The 25866-nt window shown below is 46.8% G+C and overlaps 1 protein-coding gene across 1 annotated transcript in view; it reads left to right on the forward strand.

Annotated features, from left to right (window-relative positions):
* The window catches only part of CMTM8 (CKLF like MARVEL transmembrane domain containing 8), a 108171-nt gene extending 98022 nt beyond the window's left edge, over positions 1-10149 (forward strand). Inside the window, exons 3-4 of the mRNA XM_023260650.2 lie at positions 8013-8129; positions 9704-10149. Of these exons, the coding sequence (XP_023116418.1) occupies positions 8013-8129; positions 9704-9787 (201 nt within the window). The 3' untranslated portion in view covers positions 9788-10149. The remainder of the gene's footprint in view (positions 1-8012; positions 8130-9703) is intronic.
* The last annotated feature ends 15717 nt before the right edge of the window (positions 10150-25866 follow it).

A 25866-nucleotide genomic window follows, 5' to 3' on the forward strand; every position in this document is an offset into this window, starting at 1 on the left:
TCCAGAGTTTCACCTATAAATGTCATCTAAATCAGATATGCTGAGATTGGAGGTAGAATTCACCCTGAGGCAGAATTCCTCTCCAGCTGGGAGCCTGTGAAACCAGACAAGTTATGGGTCCCACTGGTGGGACAGGCACAAGATAGACAGTCCCCTTCCAAAAGGGAGAAACAGGGAAGAAGGAAGGAGTGGCGGGTCCCCAGGCAAGCCCAAAACTTACAAGGCAAATTCCATTGGATCTTAAGGCTCCAGAATAAGCCTCTTTGGTTCAGTGCTCTGCCCTCCAGGCCCACTGGGGTGGCATTGTCACCCCCATACCTCTTGTCACCCCCATACCTCCACAGGGTGGGCCTGCTCCTGAGGCACCAGGTGGAGATGTCCTGGCTCACACCAGGGAAGCAGCCCAACTCTTTGCAACTGAGGAGCAACCAGCCTGTCCCCTGGGCCTGATGATCACTGAATGGCCTTTGGATGATTCATTCTTTGTTCTTGAAGGTAGACGCATATTCGCAGCCAAATAGCTCTATCATTCTATCCTATAGAATCCGAGAAATTCGACAGAACTCCTTTATTTTGTCCCATCTCCACCTGCTTTCATTCAAACTGGCAGTGTTTCACAGGTATAATCCCTTACCTGTTCCTGGCTTCTGCCTGTACAACATTAGATCTGTGGTTCGCACCCGTGATCTCTTTATCAAATGGTTGTTCGGCCACACCTCTGGTGTTCTCTTAAGAGCAAGCTTTCTTATTTTTTACAATATGGATTAAGCTAAGGACGTTCCAGACCATCAAGTTCTGCTTCTTTTTTGCTTAACGGTTTCTTTTTTTTTTTTTTTGTAAGTTTATTTATTTTTTTTTTTAATTTTTTTTTCAACGTTTATTTATTTTTTTTGGGACAGAGAGAGACAGAGCATGAACGGGGGAGGGGCAGAGAGAGAGGGAGACACAGAATCGGAAACAGGCTCCAGGCTCTGAGCCATCAGCCCAGAGCCCGACGCGGGGCTCGAACTCACGGACCGCGAGATCGTGACCTGGCTGAAGTCGGACGCTTAACCGACTGCGCCACCCAGGCGCCCCTTTTTTTTGTAAGTTTATTTATTTTGAGAGAGAGAGAGAGCAGGGGAGGGGCACAGAGAGAGGGAGAGAGAGAATCCCAAGGAGGCTCTGTGCTGCCAGTGCAGAGCCCGATGTGGAGCTCGATTCCACAAACTGTGAGATCATGTACCTGAGCCTAAATCAAGAGTCGGACACTTAACCAAATGAGCCACACAGGCACCCCAACAATTTCTTCATTAATTCATCTGTTTCCGTTTGCATTTTACTACAAACAGAAGGAACCAAGCCTTGCCTTTCACACTTTGTTTTAAAAATCTCCTCATTTAAATATCCAGTTAATCCAGTTTTGTTGCTTGTAAGCTGTATCTTCCATGAAACAATAGAACCCAGTTCAGCAAAATTCTTTCCCACTTTATGACAAGGATCACCTTTCCTCCAGTTTCCAAAAACATGTTCCCCACGTGTGCATTGAGATCTCTCCACAGTGGCCTTCAACATGCACACTTTTACTAAGATTCTGTTTGTGATTATTTATGTATTCCCTAAGAAGATGGCACCTTTCTCTCTAGCTCTTCTCTTTTCTTTCTGAGCCCTCACCAGAATCCCCTTCAACATCCGTATTTCTAGTATGCTGCTCAAAACTCCCCAGCCATTACTCATTATCGAGTTCCAAAGCGACTTTTACATTTTTAGGTATTTGTTATAGCATCAGTTCCACTCCAGACTCCAAATCTGTCTACCCTACTCTCGATACAAAGTCTGTATTAGAGTGCTCTAGAGAAGCATAGGCAATAGGGTGTGTGTGTGTGTGTGTGTGTGTGTGTGTGTGTGTGTGTGTGCGTGCACACCCACATGAAGAGATTTATTAGAAGGAATTGGTTCACATGATTATGGAAACTGGGAAGTCCCAAGATCTGCTGTCAGCCAGCTGGACCCCTGGCACACTGATGGTGTGGTTCCGGTCCGAGCCCGAAGGCCTGAGGACCAGGGAACCTGATGTTTCTGTTCAAGCCCAAAGGCAGGAAAAAAGACTGATGTCCCAGCTCAAGGCGGTCAGGCAGGAGCAGTTCTCTCTTACTCAGCCTTCTTGTTCGATTCAGGTCTTCAACTGATTGGATGAGGCCCACCCACATTAGAGAGGACAGTCTGCTTTACTCAGGCTGTAGATTTGAATGTTAATATCATCCAGAAGCCCTCATAGATAGACCCCGGATAATGTTTGACCAAATATCTGTGCACCTGTGGCCCAGTCAGGTTAACACAGAAAATCAACCCATCATGGTACCCTATGACATATAGCGAAGTGAAGGTATGTACAAAGTGTGATGGAAACTACCACCTCAGCTTGGGACAGCTGGGAACTCTTGAGAGAGGAGGCAGCATTTAGTGTCATCTTGAAGACTTATCACACACATCCTGAGGGGAGCTCAGAGATAAAAGGTGAGGTCCCCTTTGCCTTTGGAGAATTTATCATCTTTTTGGGGAGTTGGACTGACTGCACGATTTAAAAAAAACAAAAAAAACCCCAAGTGGTGCCACACGTGTGTGTGTGTGTACAAAACAGGGCTCGGAGCGATACTATCTTTTTGTTTGCTTATTTTCAACCAGTGGATCAAAAAACTATCCAATTCCAAATAAGCGACTGATAAGCCAGATTTGAAACATAATGTGTAAGTGTGGTGTAGACCGAAATAAAGCTGGCAGGCTTTATCGGCCTCACTGCTCAAGTGTATCTGGCCTGGTTCTTTCTGGGAGCTGCTTTCAGAGCTAGCTAAGTTAACCCCCCACACACACACACACACACATACACACACAAATAACAGGTCTCATTTGATTGCATGGAACACATTGACGGACTCTTAACAGTCTCCCCAAATACGAACGTGAGGATTTTCCATTACGATTCTTGGGAACGTGGGGCAGGCTCTGAAAGTAACTCCAGCCGAGGTGCCCGTAGCTGCCTGGGGCAGCCCACGCAGCCTGGTTGGAACTGGCGTCCTGCCTCGCTGGGTGGGCGCCGGGAAGAAAGACTCATCTGGATGTGGGGAATCACAAAAGGTAGAAAGCACCTCGAAGTAACAGCCACGTGGGAATACGGGGAGAGGGCATCATTCAAGTGACCTGGAGGAACGGGAGGAATGCCGTTTGGGAGGACGATGGGTCTTAACGGATGTCTTGAGGAAAGTACTTGTGAACTTGGAGGAAGAGAACTTGGAAACTGTAACGGGAGAGCCAATGGTTAAGATGTAAGAATGAGCAGTACCTTTAATTCCACTTCTGCTGAGTCTCAATTCCTAGGCATGTTTTCTGTAGTTTTTTTTTTCTTTAAATTTATTTTCTATAATTTATTTTGAAAGAGAGAGAAAGAGAGAGAGAGCACATAAGCAGAGGGGAGAATCCCAGGCAGGCTCAATATGGTCAGTGCAGAGACTGATGTGGGGCTCGAACTCACACACCTTGAGATCATGACCTGAGCCGAAGTCGGATGCTTAATTGAGCCACCCAGGCGCCCCTAGGCCAGATATGTTTAGAATCAGGATTTCCACCCCCTCAAATTTTAGAAAGATAATAATCTCGTGCATTTACTGCGTAAGATCCTGAGTCTGGGGGCGGCACTGTAATCAGACATGTTAGCATTTCTGCACGAACACGTGCATTTTCCTGCAAAGAGGGGTGATACAGACTGCATTGCCCCCATGTCAGTACGAGTCAGCTTTTGCTGCCAGAGGACTTTTGGATTTACCTTTGGTTCTCAGAGCATTTGGGGAATCTGAGATTGCCGAGAAGGGATGAGCAGACCAGGCTTTCATCCACTGGGAACTTGGCTGGGAGACCAGCCCATGGGACATGACAAAAACCAGAGTCTCATAGTTTTGCCTGTAGCTCTTTGCTTGATAAGGCATGAGCTTTGCACTGGAATTGATTCAATTGTAGGCATGTTTTCTGGGCCATATGCGTCACCCAGAGAGGCTGGGATGTGCTTTGTGACAAATCTGATTTGAGCTAAAACTTCAAAGCAATACTGTTTGTCCTCCTTGGGGCACTACGCACCAGGACCTGCACAAATGCATTTTCTGAGGATTCATCCTCCACAGCTCATCCCTGTCGGCCTCGTTGCAAGCACTCTGAGCAGTACAGGGCAGAGGGCACAGCCTCCTTTTATAGGCAGTAGCAGCCACCATTCATGAAGCACCTACTGTGTGCCAGAGGTCAGGCTGGGTCCTTCATAGATTACATCATTTCACCTCACCCTAACTGCAAACACGGAGTGGATTATTTCCATTTTGCAGGTGAAGAAATAGACACCGAAAGGGTTTTGATAGCCAGGGAATGGGAAGCAGGTCCCCTGCTGCCAACCACAGCCGTCAACCCTGGAGTCTCCTTGGCGGCCAGGGTTCACAAATGCCCTGGTCCTAGCCTTCGGGAAATCGCTGGAGCTGAGAGGACCTTCCTCCTCTCCGCTGTGAAGGGATGAGGAGTTCTCTCTCCGCAGTTAGGTTTGGTCAGTCGTGGACACCAGTGCTACACAGTGGAAGGCCAACAAGGAGGCCAGCTATTTGAGAGTTTTTATCTGTGTGCCTTTATTTGAGGGGGGGTTAGGACATTCTGTACCAAAGAGGAATCAAATTTCAGAAAAGAAGAGCCTCCCTCCACCTTCTCCCAAAACGGAGTAGTTGGGAAACTTTGGTAAGACACTGTATTTGTTCTGGGTTCCCTGCGGCCCGGGGATGCTTTGAGAACTGGCATTTGAGTTGGGGGGGGGGGCGGGGGGGTGCTCTAGGGTTTTTTCAGCCTGAGCAGTCTCAGACTCGGGTCCTGCTTCTCTAGAGCAGTGCGACCTTGTGTTTCGACGAAGCTCAGTGATATTCCAGAGGCTGCCGAAGCTGTGTGTTACCCTTCGCCACTTCCGTAGCCACACAGATCTCTGTTCTTTAACCTCTATAGCAATCTCAGATCCTGGGGCACCTGGGTGGCTCAGTCGTTTGAGTGTCTGACTTTGGCTCAGGTCATGATCTCACGGTCCATGAGTTGGAGCCCCACGTCGGGCTCTGTGCTGACAGCTCGGAGCCTGCAGCCTGCTTTGGATTCTGTGTCTTCCTCTCTTTCTGCTTCTCCCCTGCTCACGTTCTGTCTCTCTCTCAAAGTAATAAATAAACAGAAAGAAAGAAAGAAAAAGAAAAAAACAATCTCAGATCCTGATTTCTTTGCCCTTCTTTTTTCTTTCCTCTCTCCACCTGTTTTCACTAGTTTCCCACTCCAGGCATCCCCCATACATACTTAATTTGGGAGTCCTAGGAAGATGGTGTGGGGGGAGGCGGGCAGGAGGAGTTTCCACACCGAGGGAGCAGGAATGGAGGCTGTGATTACCCAGCAGGGCCCCGCAGGGTGGTGCAGGGGGGAAGAAAGCCCTTCCCTGCTTCTCTCTGAGGGAAGGAGAGCCTTGGAAAAATGGATTGGGCCACACTTACTAAGGGATGGGGACACATATCCTCAGGGAGTCTTGTCACCACTCCCTCTCCGGCCCTTCACCCACCCAGCAGTGGGGACCAGGCCCAGGGCCAGTGTCAGGGCAGTCCTGACCAGGCTGACCTCTGCGAATGCTGTCTCCGTCATCTCTCCCCTTGTGTGGGGACTGGACATGCATGGGCACCCCCAAATACTTGTTTAAAGACATTCATCACAGTAGCATTTGTGACCCTGGGAAAACTAGGAACATGAAATGCCCATCGATAGGGGAAAGTTAGATTCTAAGGTTATTTGTGTTATGACAACAAATGAGGTCATCTTTTTGGACAGGCATGCAAAATTGCCCTTGGTATCTTTTTCAGTGAAGAAAAAAAAAAAAAAACACCTCTAAGTTTACATAACTCTATGGCTCCTTTTGTATAAAATTGGGTGTTTGTTTATATCCCAACGGAAAAAGCTGAGGTGAAAAAAATAGACTGACTTTTTACTCCAGATTCTTCTATCCACACTGGATTTTATTTGGTTACCAGGAACATGCATTACTTTTAAATTTTTTTCTTAAGCATTTTAATGATTCGAATGTAAGACATGACTAGTTTATTAAATAAAAATAAACTTAACCACCACCTGTGGAAAGGCCACAAAGTGAAAACTAAGGTCCCCCACTCCTCAGAGGTAATTACCTTTAGCTGTTTCAGCATTAAAAATATGTATGAAGAGTCCTTTATTTGGCAGATAGCAAATGTATAAAACTCTGGAGGGAATGTGCAGTTGAAAAAAAAACTTGGGGGAGGTGCCTAGGCGGCTCAGTCGGTTGAGCATCCGACTTTGGCTCAGGGCATGATCTCACGGTTTATGGGTTCGAGCCCTGCATCGGGCTCTGTGCTGACCGTGCAGAGCCTGCTTGGGATTCTCTCTCTCCCTCTCTCTGCCCCTCCTCCATTTGTGTTCTCTCTCTCTCTCAAAATAAATTAATTAATTATAAAAACTTTTTGTAATGCACAAATGTGTTTCTGGACCCAGAAAAACCCCACAACCAGCAAACATAATGAGTCATCCAGGGAAACCACGTCTTCTTGGGGACACATTTCTATGCAGATGAGCATCGGGAATACCCTGAATCCTGGACTACCCTTATCATAAAGGTTAATCTCGTTAACCCGGCTTAATATAAGTGTGGAGGAGGCAACAGGGATACACAACCCACCTCAGAATGCTAGGACCTGCATCTGGAAAATTCTACATGCCTTTCTTTCCCTAAGAAGAAAAAGATATTGCTTCCTCCCCTTGCCCCTATTTGTTCCTGTCTCTCTGAATTCCTGAGGGAGAGCTGTTAGACCACAGAGGATCTATTCCTTGAGAGCCACCTTCTTCCTACCTGTATAAAGCTTTGGTTTCTGCATCAGTCTTGCCCCACCCCACCCCCTCCTCTCACCCTTGTTCAGATAGGATCAGGTTTCGCACATTTCACAGTAGGATTTCCTAGAGTTTAAATATAGCTGAAAACCAAATACCTCCTTGGATTTACATATCTGTCTTCTCTAAGAATAGGAAAAAATAAGGTGAAGCCAAGGGAAAGATTAGTTCCCAAAGGGCTCTATTAATATGTATAATCTTCTTTTTAGTTTGAAGAACTTGTTGCTAGGGTTGAGGAGTTCACCTAAATGTCCCGCCCTGCTTAGAGCAGGGAAATGGATCAGCTCGCCTGCTTTGGGAAAGGCTGTCTCCCAGCTCTGGGTCAGGGACAGGTGCTGAAGGGCTGTACCTGCTGCGGCCATGGGCCAGGCAGATCTTGCTGGGGCCCCCAGCTACCTGCCTTCCTCAGCCAGTAGGTCGCCATGGCTGAAATCTGGGTGAAGCAAGGATTAAGAGCAAATTGAGAGAGAGAGAAGTGGCTGAAGGGATGAGCAGGCAGCCTGAGTATCTTGGGGGACAGGTGAGGGGTGTCTGGTTGTCTTGTATATAAGCTGGTGTTAAGCCCTCTCCTCCTAGAGGCCCTGAAGAGCTGCTTCAGGGGCGGGGGGCACCTGGGTAGCTCAGTCGGTTGAGCATCTGACTCTTGATTTTGACTCAGGTCATGGTCTCATGGTTCATGAGATTGAGCCCTGTATCGGGATCTGACAGCAAGGAGCCTGCCTGGGATTCTCTCCCTCTCCCTCTCCCTCTCCCTCTCCCTCTCCCTCTCCCTCTCCCTCTCCCTCTCCCTCTCCCTCTGCCTCTGCCTCTGCCTCTGCCTCTGCCTCTCCCTCTCCCTCTCCCTCTCCCTCTCCCTCTATTTCTGCCTCTCCCCTGATTGCACACGCTTGTGTATTCTCTCTCTCTCTGTCCCCTTCAATAAAAAATAAACTTAAAAAAAAAAAAAAAAGCCCTTCCCAAGCGTCCAGATGCACCCTTTCCACACCTGGCATGCGGTCCTGGCCACTTCTCAGGTCCAGAGGTGCCCAGACCTTCCACACTCCCTGACCACCCCACCCCTCTGTCTCTCCCAGGGTCTGTGCTTTAATGGCAGTGCCTTCGTCTTATACCTCTCGGCCGCTGTGGTGGATGCCTCTTCTGTCTCCCCGGAGAGGGACAGCCACAACTTCAACAGCTGGGCAGCCTCATCGGTGAGTGAGCCCTTTCAACACCACCCCCCCACCAAACCTCCATGGTCAGGATCACGTTCTCCTCCTCCCACTGGGGCTGGGGATCCAGGAGGAGGCCCAAATTATCTGCAGGAGGGGGAAAGCACCACCCACAGTTGTGACACACTGGCCATTAGCTTGTGGTTTGAAAGCATCGAAAATTAGTGGGGCCTCCCGACGGCCTGAGGTGCACAGAGGCTAAAAGACCCAGCTTGAGTGAAAGCCAGATAGTTTGGAACAGAGTAAGTATTTGAGGGAGGAAAGCTATTTGTGGCCGTCTAAGAATAATTCTACTGACTACAGTTCAAGTGGGGAGACAGTTGCAAAACAATGAGCACACTATGATTCTTTTTTTTTTTTTGAGAAGTAGAGATGTTTGTTTATGCGCTGGGAATGCGGAGGAAAGTACACAGTAACAGAGGTTCCTTCCAGAGACTGTGGCTGGGTGACGAGGGGAGCGGCCTGAGGGGCTTCTGCTTTGTGATATATATATATACACACACACACACACGCTTCTGTATGGTTTGCATTTCTAAGCCATCGTGTGTATTGTTGCTCTGGTTGTAAAACTAAATCTAGAAGTTTCTCTGAGATTGGCCTTAAAATATTCCATCCGCCGAAGAAGCCATTGGCAGGGGAGTGGGGGGCAGTTAGACAGGAATGCCAAAATGATAGTGTGAAGGCTGACTGATGATAATATAGCCATTCATTATATCCTTGTATTTATATTTGAAAATCTCTACTCAAACGTAGAGAGCGTGGTGTGCATGACATTAAAAATCACAAGCTTTGGGGCACCTGGGTGGCTCGGTCAGTTCAGTGTCCGACTCTCGGTGTCGGCTCAGGTCATGATCTCACGGTTTCGTGAGTTCAAGCCCCGCATCCGGCTCTGCACCAGAAGCGCAGATCCTGCTTGGCATTCTGTGTCTCCTCCTTCTGCCCCGCCCCCACGAGCACCGTCTCTGTCTCTCTCAAACTAGATAAATGAACTTAAAAAAAAAAATCACACGCCGTAGCAGCACATGCCTCAAGCTATCCTACAGCAAGAATCCACCGGAACTGGGCAGTAGCTGCCCCTGAAGAGGGGCCTGCATTTTCCCTGCTCCCCATTCGTACCACATGGGTTCATCGCTTCCTCCTACAAACTCGACTCCTTTATTTAACCGATCGTATGACAGTCTGAGGTTAAGCCCTGGTCTAAAATTGCCTGTACTAAATTAGGAATTCATGTGCTTTTCTCGGATGCCACCCCACCATAGTCACCCCCAAGTGAACAGCCTGTGGTTATTTGAGCAGAACTACAAGCTTTCCAGATATGTTTCAAAACAAAAAAAACAACCAAACAAAACAAAACAAAACAAAACAAAACCCAAACAACCAGCATAGCCAGAGATCATTTCAGAAGGAAGGTAATTGAACCAATAAAGCAGTTTTAGATGAGGAAGCCTGGAGTTAAGGGATGCTGTGAGTGCCTGATTCAATGGAGGCGAAATGATAACTTTTGCTAATTAGAATGTGCCCTAAGCCCTCTTTCTATTATGCTTTGTTTCCTGTAGTTCTTCGCCTTTCTGGTCACCATCTGCTATGCTGGGAACACATACTTCAGTTTTATAGCTTGGCGATCCAGAACCATACAGTGATTGGCCATTTTGAGAATTAAAAGGGAGGGAGAAAACACGAAGAATCTCCTTGTAAAAACGAAAACAAAAAACCCGACAAACTGTAGGTATGATGTATATTTCCAGAGAATTGTATTTGACTAATGTTTTTATATACCTAGTTAAATTTGCTCGCGGCAGTTTGTTACAATTAAACTGGATACTTATCTGCAGTTTGCTGTAGCTTGTAACGAACTCTTCAATATCTTGCGGATGTCTTCACAGACCTTATTTTCTTAGATAATGTATAAATAGATAAATTGCTAATATCAAGACTGTGTCAAGTTTATCAACCTAACTTTTCAAATGCTAGACTCTTTTCTGATTAAATGTTTCAAAATCCCCGGGTAAGGTGTCTGATTTGAGAAAGGAGACCTGTTACCACAGCCTGAGCTGGGGTGCTGTGGATACATCTTCGCCCTCACGGGACTGTCTAGTTGCAACGTTGCCCAGAGACCCTTGTCCACAGCCACTGGACCAGGGTGGCAGGAGAGACCCATCTCCCCAAGCCCGGGGATCGTCAGTGGCCATGATTCTCATCTGCTAACCAGAGGGCCCAGAAAAAGCACCTAGTGAAACTCTGGCCTTGCAGTTCGTTAAGATGCTCACCCTACGTGGTGCTGCTGAGTGCACGGACTGATGTGCTTGCTGGTGGCATTTTTTCCTGATACGTATTAGAATTAGTGCATAACCATGAAAATAAGTACTTACGTGTCCCTTAAGATACTCACTGACCACAGGGACTCATGTACCCTACGTTGTGGAAAATACCTGACCAAAAGTTCTCCAGAACGACTACTTTGTGGCATCGTTGTTAGCTATCATCAGAGGGTGGAAAGAACCCCAGGCAGCAAGGCAGATGCATGTTTAGAGGAAGTGTGTTCAGTTAGGATGGTTCTTGCTGGTAAGGCAGTGTGCCGTGGGTGATTTTTCAACATGAGCTTCTTTTGAAAAACAAAAAACCACAGAAGCGTTAATAGGGTTGATGACAGTGAGCCGCGTTAGCTTGTGCACTCTGCGGACGTGACCCCCGGGGCCTCACTCTTCTGCTGTTGTTTAGCAGTACTGTTTGTTTCTGTTGTGAGTCGTCTGGTTATTTGGTCCGTCCTCCTGTTTACCTGTAAGTTCTGATCCAAGTTCTGTTTGCCTCTGTAGAGGAGAGGTGAGATTTCTTCAGTGTCCAACACCCACCACCGACCTTTGAAAGGAACAATGAAGAATGTTCCTGGGTTCTGGATCCAAAGAGCTAGTGGGGAGACGGGGACTGAGAATAAGGGGAGTGTAGGGGACAGGTGTGTGGGAGTGGGTGAGGGTTGGGGGTACCAGAGGCCACTCTGAGTCCGGCATCCAGCGAGCTGTGACAGTCGGATTTTAGCAACACAGACCCACAGGTGATCAGCGCTCAATCCTTGGGGAGCTGCATTCCTGGTCACCAGCAGGACAGCCTCCAACTCGCTGATTTTGCAAGAAAAGTTGAAATCACTAGTCAGAATTTGTCCCTCTCTGTCTCACACTCACAGAGGCATAGTCATCCTCAGTGTACCGGGTGTTTTAAGTACTTGGTATTGCAACCAAAGCTCGACAAAAGGCAGAAAAACTAGAACTTCCAGATGCGTGTTTCAGGCAACTTCTGGAAACAACCATCAAGAAAGAAGCCTGGGAGCGCCTGGGTGGTTCAGTCTGGTTAAGTGTCCGACTCTTGATCTTGGCTCAGGTCATGATCTCGCAGTTCGTGAGTTCGAGTCCCACATCGGGCTCTGTGCTGACGGGATGGTTGCAGGGAGCCTGCTTGGGATTCTTGCCCTCACTTTCTGTCTGCCCCTTTCCCCCCCTCCCCCAAAAAATAAATAAATAAACTTTTTAAAAAAGAAAGAAAGAAGTCTGTTTTATGTCCTCGCCACCCACTGTGGTGTGTGTGTATGTGTGTGATTTCTATAATCATGGCCCCATTTATAGGAAGCAGCTTCTGGGGTGAAGAGTTCCATAACCCACTTTGGAAATATTCTCCATAAAGGCTATAGGTCTTTCTTGAGCCAGTAGCCCCAATGAGATCTATTTCTAGAGAACAGTACTCATTTGTTTCCAGGCAGGAGTGCTTGTTGTCTTTATTTGTGGCTTTTCAGGAGCTTGACCATTTGTGTCATCCTGAGAGTTTGCCCAAAAACAAACACAAAGCAAAACCAAATATCTATTTTTTTAACTGAAAGGAAATTCTTATTTCCTCTTTTGAATGCTGACTTTGTTCGTGCAATTTTAAGTGCGGGTTTTGGGACAATACAATGATTCTCTGCTGTTCAGATGAAGCTATAAGTTTTTGAACGGCTTCCATTTTTCTCTTAAGAAAGAAAAGCCACATGCGATATAGCAAACATCATAAAAAGAATAGGTTTCTGAGGTTTGAAAAATATTATTACAAGGACAGGATACAGAGTGCTTAAACTATTCTCTGGCATAGGTGGCCACCAACTGCCCTTCCAAAAGCATCACGTCCTCTTTGATGGAGCTGGTGGGTTTTGAGTTTGATGTATTTACCCACTTAGGGCCAATCAGTGACATGCTTTAGGCAATCAATCTCTCTCCATTGCAGTGTCCCAACTCATAGCCCCCAAGATATGTAGCCAACATTTGAGAACTACAAGAAAACCCAGAGACAAGAAGGTTCAATATCGTTTATTTTGATACATTTAAAAGTTGCTGCTTTCTTAGAAAAATCCCCCCAGGGTATCAGCACACAAAAGAGTTTAAATACATAAATACATAAAGTTATCTCTGCACAGAGCACAGATATTTGAAAGTACTAACTGAAGGGGCTCCTGGGTGGCCCAGTAGGTTGAGCGTCCGACTTCAGCTCAGGTCATGATCTCGCAGCCCGGGAGTTTGAGCCCCACATCATGCTCTGTGCTGACAGATTCTGTGTCTCCCTCTCTCTCTGCCCCTCCCCGCCTTCTCTCCCTCAAAAATAAGTATGCATTAGATTTTTTTTAAATATTCACTGAAGCTACAGCCTTGGGTAGAAAATCAATTAAAAGTTTGTATTTCTGTCCCCTAGACAATTATTATTTTAATTGAAAAGATGGATTTTTCACAGAAAAAAAAAAAGTTGGGCATGTAAGGCCAGGGGCACAGGAGCAAACACATACCGTGTAAGATGACAAGTTAAGAAGCATTTGTTAACTTGGCCTTGAGTAGAAGTTCTGACCACGGGCTTCTGCCAAATGTGACTTGTAAGCAGATGGCAGTGAAGGAAGGTGACAGCTATGTCCATGGTGTTGAGAGCAACGAGGAAGATTGGAGTGAGTATGGTTACAAGTTAGGTGGTAGGTGAACTTAGGTGTTCGATCTAGAAGGTGTTTGAGGGAGACTAAGGAAGGTGAGTGGCAATAAAGTTGTTGGCCAGGGAGACATTGCATTTGGAACGTATGTGTTGGGAAAACTTGTGTGTCCATGGCAGAGGGTTTTTTTTCCTAGAATATTCAGAGTAATTCTAAGTCCAGGCTGTAGTGGACCTTGTTGCTGCCTGTGGTTATCTGTCCTAGTTCTCCTCCTCTTGTTATCTGTCCCTCCTCTTGTTATCTGTCTTAGTTTTTATTCAGTAACCACCCACCCACTCGTGCCCCGGCTTCCTGGGGGAAGGGGGCTTTGCCTAAGCTGCTTCCAACCCCTGCTCACACCGATTGATTGGTTCAGGGATAGGCATGTGCCCCAGGGCTTGGCTGTGTCAGAGTTCTGAGGAAGTAAGTAGGTGGGGAAATTGTTGGTAAATATCTTGTGACCACAAGGGGGAGCCAGTCATAGGACGAAGGTGATAGAAGGAAGAGCAAAGAGATGGAAAGAAACTTCCTGGTTACATCATTGAGTCAGTGAATCCTCTCAGCCCTGAATGCTGTCAAACTCTGGGCTTTGCAATGACATGAGCAATGACACTCGCTTTGCTTAAACTAATTCCTGTTACTTGGAACAGCACATATCCTGACCAACGCACAGGACATCCTGGAACGTGGCTTTCGAGCAAAGGCATAACACCTTGGTTCTGATTTACTTTCTAATAGTCACCACAAGGCCCTAAGTAGATGGTAATAGTGCTGGTGTACGTCAATGTTAGTTCCAGTGCTTTTGAGCAACAGAAGGGTAGAAAAAGAAAGATTTGAGAGTCCACATGAGAGAGTGACTCAAGCCTTCCTGAAGCTATCATTAAGGATGGTGATAACATGAGGGTGCCTGCGTGGCTCAGTCGGTTGAGTGTCCAACCTCAGCTCAGGTCATGATCTCACAGTTTGTGAGTTCAAGCCCCGCGTCGGGCTCTGTGCTGACAGCTCCAGCCTGGAGCCTGCTTCCGGTTCTGCGTCTACCTCTCTCTCCCCTTACCTTGATTGTGCTGTCTCTCAAAAATAAATGTAAGACATTTCAAAAATTGTTAAAGAAAAAAAAAAAGATGGTGATAACATGGAAAAATCTTAGAAAGAGAAACAGCAGGGGGATGGGGACTCACAGGAATTTTCATGACCTGGCTTGGTCATGACCTTGCAATAGGAAGGCTGTGTGTGAATGCAGCGTGAACAGCCTGGCCTCTCATCATTTTAACTTATAATGAGAACTCTACCTTTTGTCTGAAAGACAATAGTCATCCATGAGAAATGGCTTCCTTCTCTGGAAGTAAGTTGGCCATTAGTACCGAAGAACACTGAGCTTCTAAGAGTGAGGATTAGGCCTCAACTCTTGACAGGAACAAGGTACATACTTTTCCAGTTAAAACCACAATGAGATGCTACATCACACCCTCCAGAAAGGCCCAATTTAAAAAGACTGGTGGTACCAGGTGTTGACAAGGTCTCGGAGAATCTGGACTTCTCATTCATCGCTGGTGGGACTGTAAAACGGTACAATTATTTATAAAGTTAAACATACACATGTGATATGACCCAGCAGTTCCATTCTTCGATATCTACCCAAGAGAAACATGTCCACAAAAAGACTTTTATGCAAGAATATGCACAGCTGGCTGCATTCATAACTTGCCCAAACTGGAAACAACCCACATGACTATCAAACAGTGAATAAACAAACTATGGTATATTCTCACGATGGAATACTACTCAGCAATGAAAAGGAGCAAACTCTGGACACATGCAGCAATGTAGGTGAGTCACTGAAATATTACACTGAATGAAAGAAGCCAGACCAAAAAAACATGTATAATGCTTGATTCTATCTATATATGAAATTCAAAAAAAAAAAAAAAAAGGCAAAACAAATCTATCGCGGTAGGAGGCCAATCAGCAGTTGCCTGGGGTTAGAGGTGGAAGAGATTAGCTAGAAAGGGACACAGGGAAATGTTCTGAGGTGATAGAGACAGTGTGCATCTTGATTATGGTGGGGGCTGCATGCGCATATGCATTTGCTAAAATCCACAAACTATTTACTGAAGATGGTTCGTTTTATTTTATGTGACGTATACCCGGAGAATGCTGGTTTTAAAAGAAAAACACTGTGGGGCATTTTGAAATGTCCTTGTGGCTCCTGTCCCCTCCGCCCTGCTGTCACATGATTCACTACTACCCGTCTCCCACCTGGTCTGTGGTCTGTTGCAGAGGCGAGCATTTTCATACCCATCTTCCCTCTGGAGCTCGGCACGGTGTGCGGAACATAGTATGTGTTCAACAAATGTCTGCGGCGGTGAAGATGCTGGGAAGTTAATGCCGGCTCCCAGGAGACCTTGAAGGAGTAGCTGGTTTAGAAGACAAGCTGAGGGAAACCAACAGAAGGCGATTCTGAACGTGGGCTGTGAAAGTAGTGCCGTCAGAATTCGAGACTGTTGAAGCAATGTCAGAAAGCGCTTAATAAATGAGAGCTGCCAAGCGATTACTGAGCTAGGTACCTGGGAAAACACGCAACTAGCTGATTAGTTTCTGGAAAGCACAAATGAGTAATTGCCTAACAACTTCTAACCACTTAATGGTAACAGTGTTGGGTTGAACAGTATGAAATTGCCAATATTTGACTCTTTGGCCTACAAAAATGTCATATGAGTCAACCTACGATTTTATACTTGACAAAGCGCTTTCACACATGGCGTCAGTTGGTCCTCAAAAGAGCTTTGCCTTAGCAGGCGTCAAGAGCTCCGTTTATCTGATAAGGACAGTTGAGGCTTCATTAAGGATCAGCAGTTTGCCCAAGTTTATACCGTGAGTAATTGGAATAGCTTGGGCAGATATGCAGGTTTTCTTGACCCTGGTCTGCAGCCCCTCTAGCCTAGCCGACTGGAAACATCTGTAATGTGAGGAAAAGAAGCAGGTGGAAACGTTACAGGCTGTGGGGATAAAGCGGTACAACATTTTCGGAAGTCCGTTTGGCAATATATACGAAGAGGTTAGAAATATTCCCTTGGATTTGGGGTTGCTTCGGTTAGGAGCCTGAGGTTCATGCACGAAGATATTAATCCCAGTCTTATGTATAATAGGAAGAAAAAAAAAAGAAAGTTCAGGGTGCCTGGGCTGGCTTACTCAGTAGAGCATGCAACTCTTGATTGCAGGGCTGTGAGTTTGAGCCCCTCATTATGGCATAGAGTTTAATTAAAAAAAAATTGTTTTTAAATACACACACACACACACACACACACACACACATACATACATACTGCATCAACCTAAAACCCTAACAGAAGGAGAATGGTTAAATAAATAAGTCCATCTAATGAGCCTTTAGAAATGAATTCACTCCAACCCACCCCCTCCCAAGTTTATTCCAAATCAGACTGGGTTAGCACTGCCATTAATGATTTAACTTTGTATTTTTAACACATTTCTCAAGCTGTGCTGAACTGTGGTTGCTAAATTGGTTATTAAATTGAAGATCAGTTGTTAAAGTGCTGTCTTTCTAAGAATACATAATAGAGAAAAATAAATTGTGTATGAACACACAAATCAATGCTCCCACTGAAAACTGTGTGAGGAATTCTTATTAGAACACATTTAGAGTCTAACTTGGAGTTGACAAAAGGCAGAGCAAACTAAATTGTAAAGAGTGGTGGGATCATGGGGTGATTTTTATTGTCTTTGTTGGTTTGAATTTCCCCTAATTTTCTATAATGAGCAGGAAATACATTCATCATCAGGAAATAACAAATATTTTTAAATCAGAGACAAGAGAAGGCAGTGGTTTCAGCAGGCTGGAAAAACCAGGATCCTCGTAACTAGTGGGAAAATGAACCTCTTCAAGGCCCCCTTATGAAGGCAGACAAATGACCAGGGCAATTGCATGAAAACTATGCAGGGAACTATACCCATTATGTTTGTCTCCTTTTGAAGGGAAGCGTAGTCATCTTTGGCCATCGTTTCTCTCATTTATGAAAGATTCCCTGGATAAAGTAGGAGAAAGAGACTCTCCCCTTTCTTGCTCCCCCTCCTCCCTCCCCCTCCTCTCCCCTCTGTTCTCTTGGTAACTGCATAGAAAGAATACTGATTCTGGTAGAAAACATTGGCATAAAAACAAATCGTTCCTTATATTTGTACGTTGCTTTATTACCTAAGCCAGGTGGTACCTGACCTCTTCACAAAGAGAAACATTGAGGTTCAGAACCTCGCCTGTGGGCAGACCAGCAGCCAGAGTCCCCTCTCATTCCAAAGGCCAAGCAAACAAAACCAGGACCTTTATGCCTGGGTCTGCCCTCTACTGCCTAAGGGGATGGGGTGTCTTCTCCTGGTCCCACCCCTCCTAAATGCACAGCCCTAAGGCATGGGTGAGCCACTCTTGAGCAAGTTATAGCCCCTGGGGAGCACTCATATAGCAGATTGTCTACAGGAGGCCTGCAGGCTACTTGAGACATGGCAAACCCACCGGGATGAGAGAAAACTGTCTAAGGCCAGGATTCACTGCCTAATTCACTAGATGTCACCATGCTCACATTGGCCAACAGCAAACCTTCTCTCCTTGCCGTTAGTATTGGGGCAAACATGAGTGGCTATCAGTCTGCTCAGTGACAATCCACCATATGGTGGTTTTCCCAGAAACACACTGGGCAGGAGGAGGAACTAATAAGGAGCCACCTGTGCAATTCAGTGTCAAATTCTCAACTGCAGGCTGGAACCAAGGACAAAATGGCTTGAGTGGGCCAGCAAGTGCTAGCAATGTTTCTTGTCCCTCAGTTATGCACAGACCTCTCTTTGGGTATCTGAAGGATGTGGGACAAGGCATATAAACTGGATGAGGGGGGCGCCTGGGTGGCTCAGTCGCTTAAGCGTCCGACTTCAGCTCAGGTCACGATCTCGCGGTCCGTGAGTTCGAGCCCCGTGTCGGGCTCTGGGCTGATGGCTCAGAGCCTGGAGCCTGTGTCCGATTCTGTGTCTCCCTCTCTGTCTGCCCCTCCCCCGTTCATGCTCTGTCTCTCTCTCTGTCTCAAAAGTAAATAAACATTTTTAAAAAAATTTTAAAAATTTAAAACTGGATGAGGGTTATGAGCCAAGAGGGCAAATATGAACCAAGGGCAGCCCCGAGGTTTTTTGGTTTTTTGTTTGTTTGGGTTGTTTTGTTGTGTTTCTCTAGGTCCTGGCTTAAAATGCTGTTTGCACCTGTTTGCCAGTGCCCTAACCTGCCAGGCCCAACCACCTTTCACGCCAGCCTATTTCACATCCCACTACCGCATCCCAAATGCCCAAACAGGCATGATATCATTTAGTCTAGCCCCACAGAAGCCCTGGGAGGAAAGCAGCCTCACCCTCCACTTTGCAGATCTGGAGATTCTTGCTCAGAGTGGTTCCGAGGCACCTGGTCTCCAAGACGCGCCTTCTAACTCTGAATCCAGTGCTCTTTCCACACTACTCTTTTCTTGAACCCCTCAATATGTCTTCCCTCACTTTCCCCCCGTTTTCGAGTAGACGGTTTTTTGTGTGCACCGCAGTAACGCAAACGGAGCATGCGTGTTCACTCAGTTTTCATTTAACAGTGAAATTGATCTGACCTGTTTCATGAGAATCACAATGATTCTTGGGCTGCATGGCAATTAAACAAATAAATGGTACACAGTTTTTCCACTGTCAAATCTAAAAATGATGAAGATGCACCATTGTGCACGGGGCACTACGATTGGTGCTGAGGATGTCGGGATGAAGGCAAGAAGAGTCTGCATGCTTCGGAGGACTTGCTATGTGCTAGGCATGGCGCGGAGAGTTGCCCGTGCCTTAATTTATCTAATCCTCATGGGAGGCATGGCAGGTTGTGTTTTTGAAAGACGGCTTGACAACGTCACCCTGCCACGTCCTCATCAAATGGTGGAAATTATCTTACCACCCTCTAAAATCCGGGCAGGTCCCGTGAACTCATTAACCTCCAAGATTATGGAGGAATATTCTTTAACTGGCCTGGCATCTTCCTTGTCCTGCCTCCTGGGATGCTCACTGCCAGTGCTCCCTCTCAGAACCCCGCTGCCATGCTCTGAGAAGCCCAAGCCACATAGAGCGGCCACGTGCAGGCACTCCCCTTGACAGCCATAGCTGAGCTCCTGGTCAACAGCTGGCATCAACTGCCAGACATATGAGAGAACCTTCTAGGACGTTCAGCACCATCAAGCCTTCATGTGACTGCAGTCCATCTGACTGGCTCCCATCCGATTACAGCTGCATGAGACCCCAAGTGACAACTGCTCAGCTGAGCCATGTCAAATCACGAGAACCATAAGAGATGGTAATAAATGACTGCAAGCCCATAACCTTTGGGGTGGTTTGATATGCTGCAGATGATAATTGGATTAGAAAGTAGAGATAGGGGGCGCCTGGGTGGCTCAGTCGGTTGAGCGGCCGACTTCGGCTCAGGTCACGATCTCACGGTCCGTGAGTTCGAGCCCCGCGTCGGGCTCTGTGCCGACGGCTCGGAGCCTGGAGGCTGTTTCGGATTCTGTGTCTCCCTCTCTCTGACCCTCCCCCGTTCATGCTCTGTCTCAAAAATAAATAAACGTTAAAAAAAAAAAATTAAAAAAAAAAAAAGAAAGTAGAGATAGAAGCTTTTGTCCTCATTTTACATGTAGGGAAACTGAGGCCCAGAGGGGCTTGGAAACTTCCCAAGTTCACAGAGTTAGTAGGCGGCAGGGTTAGGATTCAAACCCGAGGCAGCATGACCCTGACTGCAGATTCTCCACACATAATTTCTTCCATCTAGAATTGCCCAGTCTGGGAAGAGAGACCGCTAAGCCTGAAGTGTGGCGCGTCAGACATTTGCGATGTAGATGCAGCGCTGGGTGCACGCACAGCTGGGTGCACTGAGGGGACCCACCTGTCTTTGCCATGTTGTCCTGCCACCTCTTCAGCCTCATCTAGCTCCTTCCCCTCCTTTGGACCCCTGTGCTCAAGCCTCAATGAATTTCATGTCCTCTGAGACATGCCTCTGAGTGTTTATCTCAACTCTCCAACCACCAGTAACTGGTTAACAGCTCGTTAGCATTCTGTGTGTGGTTAAGATGGCCCCTCGTCCAGGAAGCCTTCCCTGTGTCTCCCATTGGCTCCCATGGCACATCTACTTTTACCCTGTCAGTTAGCCTTCACCATAGTCTACTAAAATTGCTAGCTTTATCCGTCTACTTCCTTCTTATTAGGAAGTTCCAAAAGGGCAATGAACATGTACTTCCGTGTCCAACACGGAGCCTGGCACTTTGTAGATACTCAGTAAGTTCTGGTTGAATGAATGCCATGGGAGATGGCTCATTGCTCAAGGAAGGCTTCCCACAGGCAGTGACATTTCAGCGAGACTTAGTTGGACCGCTGGCAATCTGCCAGGTCAACAGTTCTCAGCCAGGGGCATCAGTATCACTTGTGGTGGGACTTCTTCCAAACACAGAGGTCCAGGCTCCACCTGAGCACCCTGAATTGGGATCCTCAGGGCTGAGCCTCGGCAGGTGTATTTTCACAGGTGATTCTAATTTGCAAATCACAGCACAAAACAGGGAAAGATAAGCAAGACGTTCCCTGCAGAGAATCACGGGAACCAAGATGGGAATGTGTCAGAGCAGTAGCTGCGATCAGGGCGACACCATCACGACAGTAGACACCTCGTTGTCATCATTATCAGTGTCAGTAGCAATTCCTGGAATCCTCTGGTGCAGTTTCATGCCTCCTGCCTAGGCATATTCCATTCCCTTTTTTGCCCACCCAACACATTTTTAATCATCCTTCAAGACACAGTTCCAAGCACCAGCTCCTCCGTGAACCTTCCTCCTCCCCTTTCAGGACAAGCTGGTTCCTCCCTCCTGTGGGCCATCCCTGCAGTTCTGTATTAATCTCACAAATGTGTATTGCATACTACTTTGGGCCAGGCACTCTGTTTCACACTGGACATGAGTGGGGAACCTTCCAGTCCAGACCTGGACTCTGCCCCATGGAGGTGACAATCACAGCTCCCTCTACCACCTGGCTCTATTCCCCCATATTGTTAGGGGCTACAAACTCCCTGGGCAAGGGCGTTCCTCACCTATGAATTGTTCTGCCCGGCATGTGGAAGGGTCCAGTAACGTTTGCTGAATGATGCATGAGTCACAAATAACTAGGTGAGTCCTCTTTCTCCCCCTCTGTCCCTCCCAGTGAAATTTCCCCCCAGAAGTTCTTTTACTCAGATTGCCTGACATTGCATTACAGATCCAAAAAGTCTTTTATTTCCCCCTTAGAAAAGGTCTCCGATGCTTATGGTTATGGAACAGCGACCCACTGGGGGGTCCCTCAGCCTCCAGGTGGTAGAACCTTCTTGTTTAAATACATAAGGACAGAAGGAATAATAACTTTTGAATGTTTGGTGGAACTCTCCAATGAAACCATCGAGACTTGCAATTTTCTTTATCTTGCTTTTCTTTTTTCACAACCTGGAGATCAAGAGTCTCATGCTCTACCAACTGAGCCAGCCAGCTACCCCTTGGAATAAAAACTTAAAAACAAAAAGTAACATATATTACTATGAGCCAAACACTATTGGAGGCACCATCTGTCCATGTATATTATTCCCATATTTGCCCTGAAAGTCAGTTCTATTGTTGCTCCTCTTTACAGAGGAGGAAATGGAAGATCAGAGAAGTTAGTAACTTGTCCAAGGACATAGATCTAGCAAGGGATGGAACTGGGAGCCAAATGCAGGTGGTTCGGTTCCAGAGTCCTGCCCGTCAACCACACAGCCAGGTAGCACAGGCAGAGGTTTCCTGCCCAGCTCCAAGGACCAGGTTTCTTGTTGGCCCTCAGTGGTGAGCTCTTGATCCGCTGGGTTTCAGCCACTCTGTTTCCACTCAAGTCTCCGTAGTTCCAGCCTACAGCTTCCACCTTCTCGGTGTCCTCTGGCTTCTGCTGCCTCCACGTGCCAACTGCTGACCCCTCCCAGCGCCTCCAAGTCAGACTCCTCAACAGAAGGGATCTGATGGCCTTCTGTTGGGCTAAGCTCTCATGTCAGGCTGTTCCAAATGCTGCTGGCTGAGTCCTTGATGGGCTACTTCTGGCTCTAGGGCCATCCTGGTCCATTCACAGGAGGCTGATGTTCCTCAGAAGGACCGGAGAGTCTGGCTGGTTCTCAGAGCCTGAGAAACTTCTAAAACTTCACTGGAAAAGGATTTAAAAGGCAGGTACTAGAAAAGGGTCATGGACATTGATGCTTTTGCCCTTCTGTCTTAGGTTGGGCTGCCATAACAAAACACCTTAAACTTGGTGCCTTAAACAACATACGTCTATTTTCCCACAGCCTTGAAAGTCCCTGATCAAGGTGCCAGCCAATTCCATTTCTGGTGAGAGCTCTTTTCCTGACTTGCAGGTAGCAGCCTTCTTGCTGTGTCTTCCCATGGAAGAGAGGGAGGGAAAGAGCTCTGTGGTGTTTCTTATAAGGCCATTAATGCCATGGGCACTAATCCCTCATGATCTCATCTAACCCTAATTACCTCCCTAAGGTCCCATCTCCAAATACCAAAACATTGGAGGGTAGAGCTTCAACATTTGAATTTGTGGGGGACACAAACATTCAGTCCATAAGACTGCCTAATACTCCCCTTTCAGGGACCTGCACGCTGATTTTCCTTTTGGGAATCACCCCTCCCCAACTCAGTTCCTGTGGTTCTGGAGAACTACCCCACAAAGCTATATGGGTAGGTAGAAATTGGCCTGTCCAATAAAAATATCTACCCCCCGGGACATAATGATTGTTTAAAGGAAACATGGCCCATATTTGGACCAATCAGAGGCCGGTTATGGACTGAATTATGTGCCCCCAAAATTCATATGTTGAAACCCTAGCCCCCAACGTGACTGTATTTGGAGATGGGGCTGGAAGATAATTAAGATAATTAGGTGGGACCCTAATCCCATTAAGGCTGGTATTCTTACAAGAAGAGGAAGAGACACCATACCCCGTCCCCCCTGCCCCGTGCCAACTCTCTCTCTCACCCCCTGTTTCCATGCACAGAGGAAAGACCATGTGAGGACACAGTGTGAAGGTGGCTGTCTCCAAGCCAGGAAGAGAGGCCTCACCAGAAATCAACCCTGATGGCACCTCTTGGACTTCCAGCCTCCAGAACCAAAAGAAAATAAGTTCTGACTGTGCCTGATTTGAGCACCTGTATTGGCCTGTGCCTGCGGTAGGTTTTATGTCTGCATACCGCAGTCACACAAGCCAATGAATTCTTTTTTGCTTGAGTTTAGTTTCTATCACTTGCAAGCCAAAATACTGACTAATACAGAATCGACTCTCATTATATTCTTTCATTATATCTGAACTGAGATATCATCATAATTACATTGGTGTAAATGAGTTATAGTCAGACAGTGACACTCTAATTGAAGCCTTGGAACCTATACTCCTTCAGGGTAGGTGAACAGAGAAGAACTTGGAAATTCTTAAATTTTCACCAGCTGCTTGGAGACCATGCATCTGGCTGACTTTCTCTTAGAGTGTGAAGTCTTTCAAGGGGGTTATGGAGTCCTTTGCCCCTCCAAGGGCCAGTCCATCACACCAAGAAGGCCTCACGCCAGTGTAGAAATCTCAGCATCCTTGACGGCAGGTCTGGTCCGTGGGGCCTTTTCTTGCCCACCAGGCCAGCACATGGCCCTTGTGCTGCCAGGCATCTTGCTCAAGCTCTTAAGTGTTCATGATGAAGTGACTAACAGAGTGGCCACCAGCAACGAATATTTCCCCGTCTGGACTGGATGGCACATTAGCCGATAGTCAAAGAAACGCAGCAGCCTCAACTCTTAGTAGACTCAGGAAATGACAGAGGTTCTCAAACTTCAGCACGCGTCTGAATCATGTGGGAGGTGGTGAGGGGCGGGGCGGGGGGGGGAAACAATTTGTCAAAACACAGATTGCTGAGCTTCACCCCCAGAGTTTCTTCTGATTCAGCAGTCCTGGTTGGGGCCCAAGAATTTGCATTTCTCACAAGTTCCCCGGTGTTGCTGGTGCCGCCGGTCTAGAGCCAATACTGATTTAGAGAAAATCACTGATTTAGAAGATTGCTAGAGAATTGGATGAAGGCCCCTCAGAGGAGGAGAAATTATCCAGTGCTAGGTTTTTGTGCTTCCCTGAAACCTTCGCTCCAACAAAGACCCCCTATCACCTCTATTGTAAGTTCTGAAGCCTTGGTAAAGGACAGGAATGAAAAATGTAAATCTGCATAAAAAATGATACACAATACCAACTTTATGCCTGTGGGCATAGAGCTGGGAATGTTACAGAATGCCCGTGCGCCTGTCGCATTGTCACAGCAGCTCCTAGGTACACTTATCTTTGTTTTATGGAGAAAGAAGTTGAGGTAGCAGGTACTGTGACTGTTGTCTAAAAAGCAGACAGACATTGGACTTAAATTTTTTTTTTTGGTCATGAAAATTATCAGATGTACACAAAAGTAGAAGAAATAGTGTAATGAATCACCAAATGCCTCAACTTTGGCAATGAGTGGTTCTCAGCCTTGAGTGTTTGTTAGATTCACCTGGGAGGCTGGTCAAACTAGAGACTGTGTGATTATCTCCACATTCTAGAATTATCAGGACTTTGCCACACTGATGACAGTCTTCTAACAGGACGGCACCGGCATCCTAGAAATCTCTGAGAGGCAGATTTGTTTTGGTGTTATTTACAAACGAAGTTAGAAGTTAGGCCACAGGGACACTGTGTTCAAAGGGAACATTGATAACCTATCTCTCTGCCGTAGCCCCGTTTGGGCCTGTCTTCATTCAAAAAATAACACAGAAAGGGGGCAACATAGCATGTCACTTGAATGTCTGTTTCACAGCTTTTTTTTTTTTTAAATGTTTATTTATTTTTGAGAGAGACAGAGACAGTTAGCGGCAGAGTGAGAGGGAGACAGGGAATCCGAAGCAGGCTCCAGGCTCTGAGCTGTCAGCACAGAGCCCGATGCGGGGCTCGAACTCATTAAGGGTGAGATTATGACCTGAGTCGGACGCTCAACCGACTGAGCCACCCAGACGCTCCTGTTTCACGGCGTTTAATGGAAGTAAATGTAGGCTCATCTGTGACCCAGTAAATCCTCTCATAGGTATTTACCCTAGAGAAAGGAGTGCTTATGTGAACGCGCGCGCGCGCACACACACACACACACACACACACACACACACACACACACACTTTTACCTGAATATTCACCATAGTTTTATTAGGTATAACAGGAAGATCTCAAATGCACTGTGTTTAGTGAAAAAAAGCCGGACACAAATGAGAATATTCAGTCCTATTTCAAGTAGAGCAAGTCCAAAAACAGGCAAAACAAATCCATAGTGGCAGGAGAATACTGTGGCTGCCTGAGGCTTGGGGGTAAAGGGGTGCGACGGAGGAAGGCAGATTGGGAAGAAGCACGAGAGATCTTTGGGGGGTACTAGTGATCGGGTGGTGGTTACGCAGGTGCACACATACGGGAAAATTAATGGAGCGGAGCCCGCAGGGTTCGGGCATTTTAGTGTGTGTGAGCCATACCTCAGTCAAGTACTCTTAGCACACGCGGCCGCACCCACACGAAACCCCAGGAGGCTCAGACCCAGCTGTGGCCCCGCTCCGTAAGGGCCTCTGCGCCGTCGGCCCGCGCCCTCCACTCCAACTTCCGCGCG

The sequence above is a fragment of the Felis catus genome, chromosome C2 (genome assembly GCF_018350175.1).
Source record: "Felis catus isolate Fca126 chromosome C2, F.catus_Fca126_mat1.0, whole genome shotgun sequence".
Classification (NCBI taxonomy): domain Eukaryota; kingdom Metazoa; phylum Chordata; class Mammalia; order Carnivora; family Felidae; genus Felis; species Felis catus.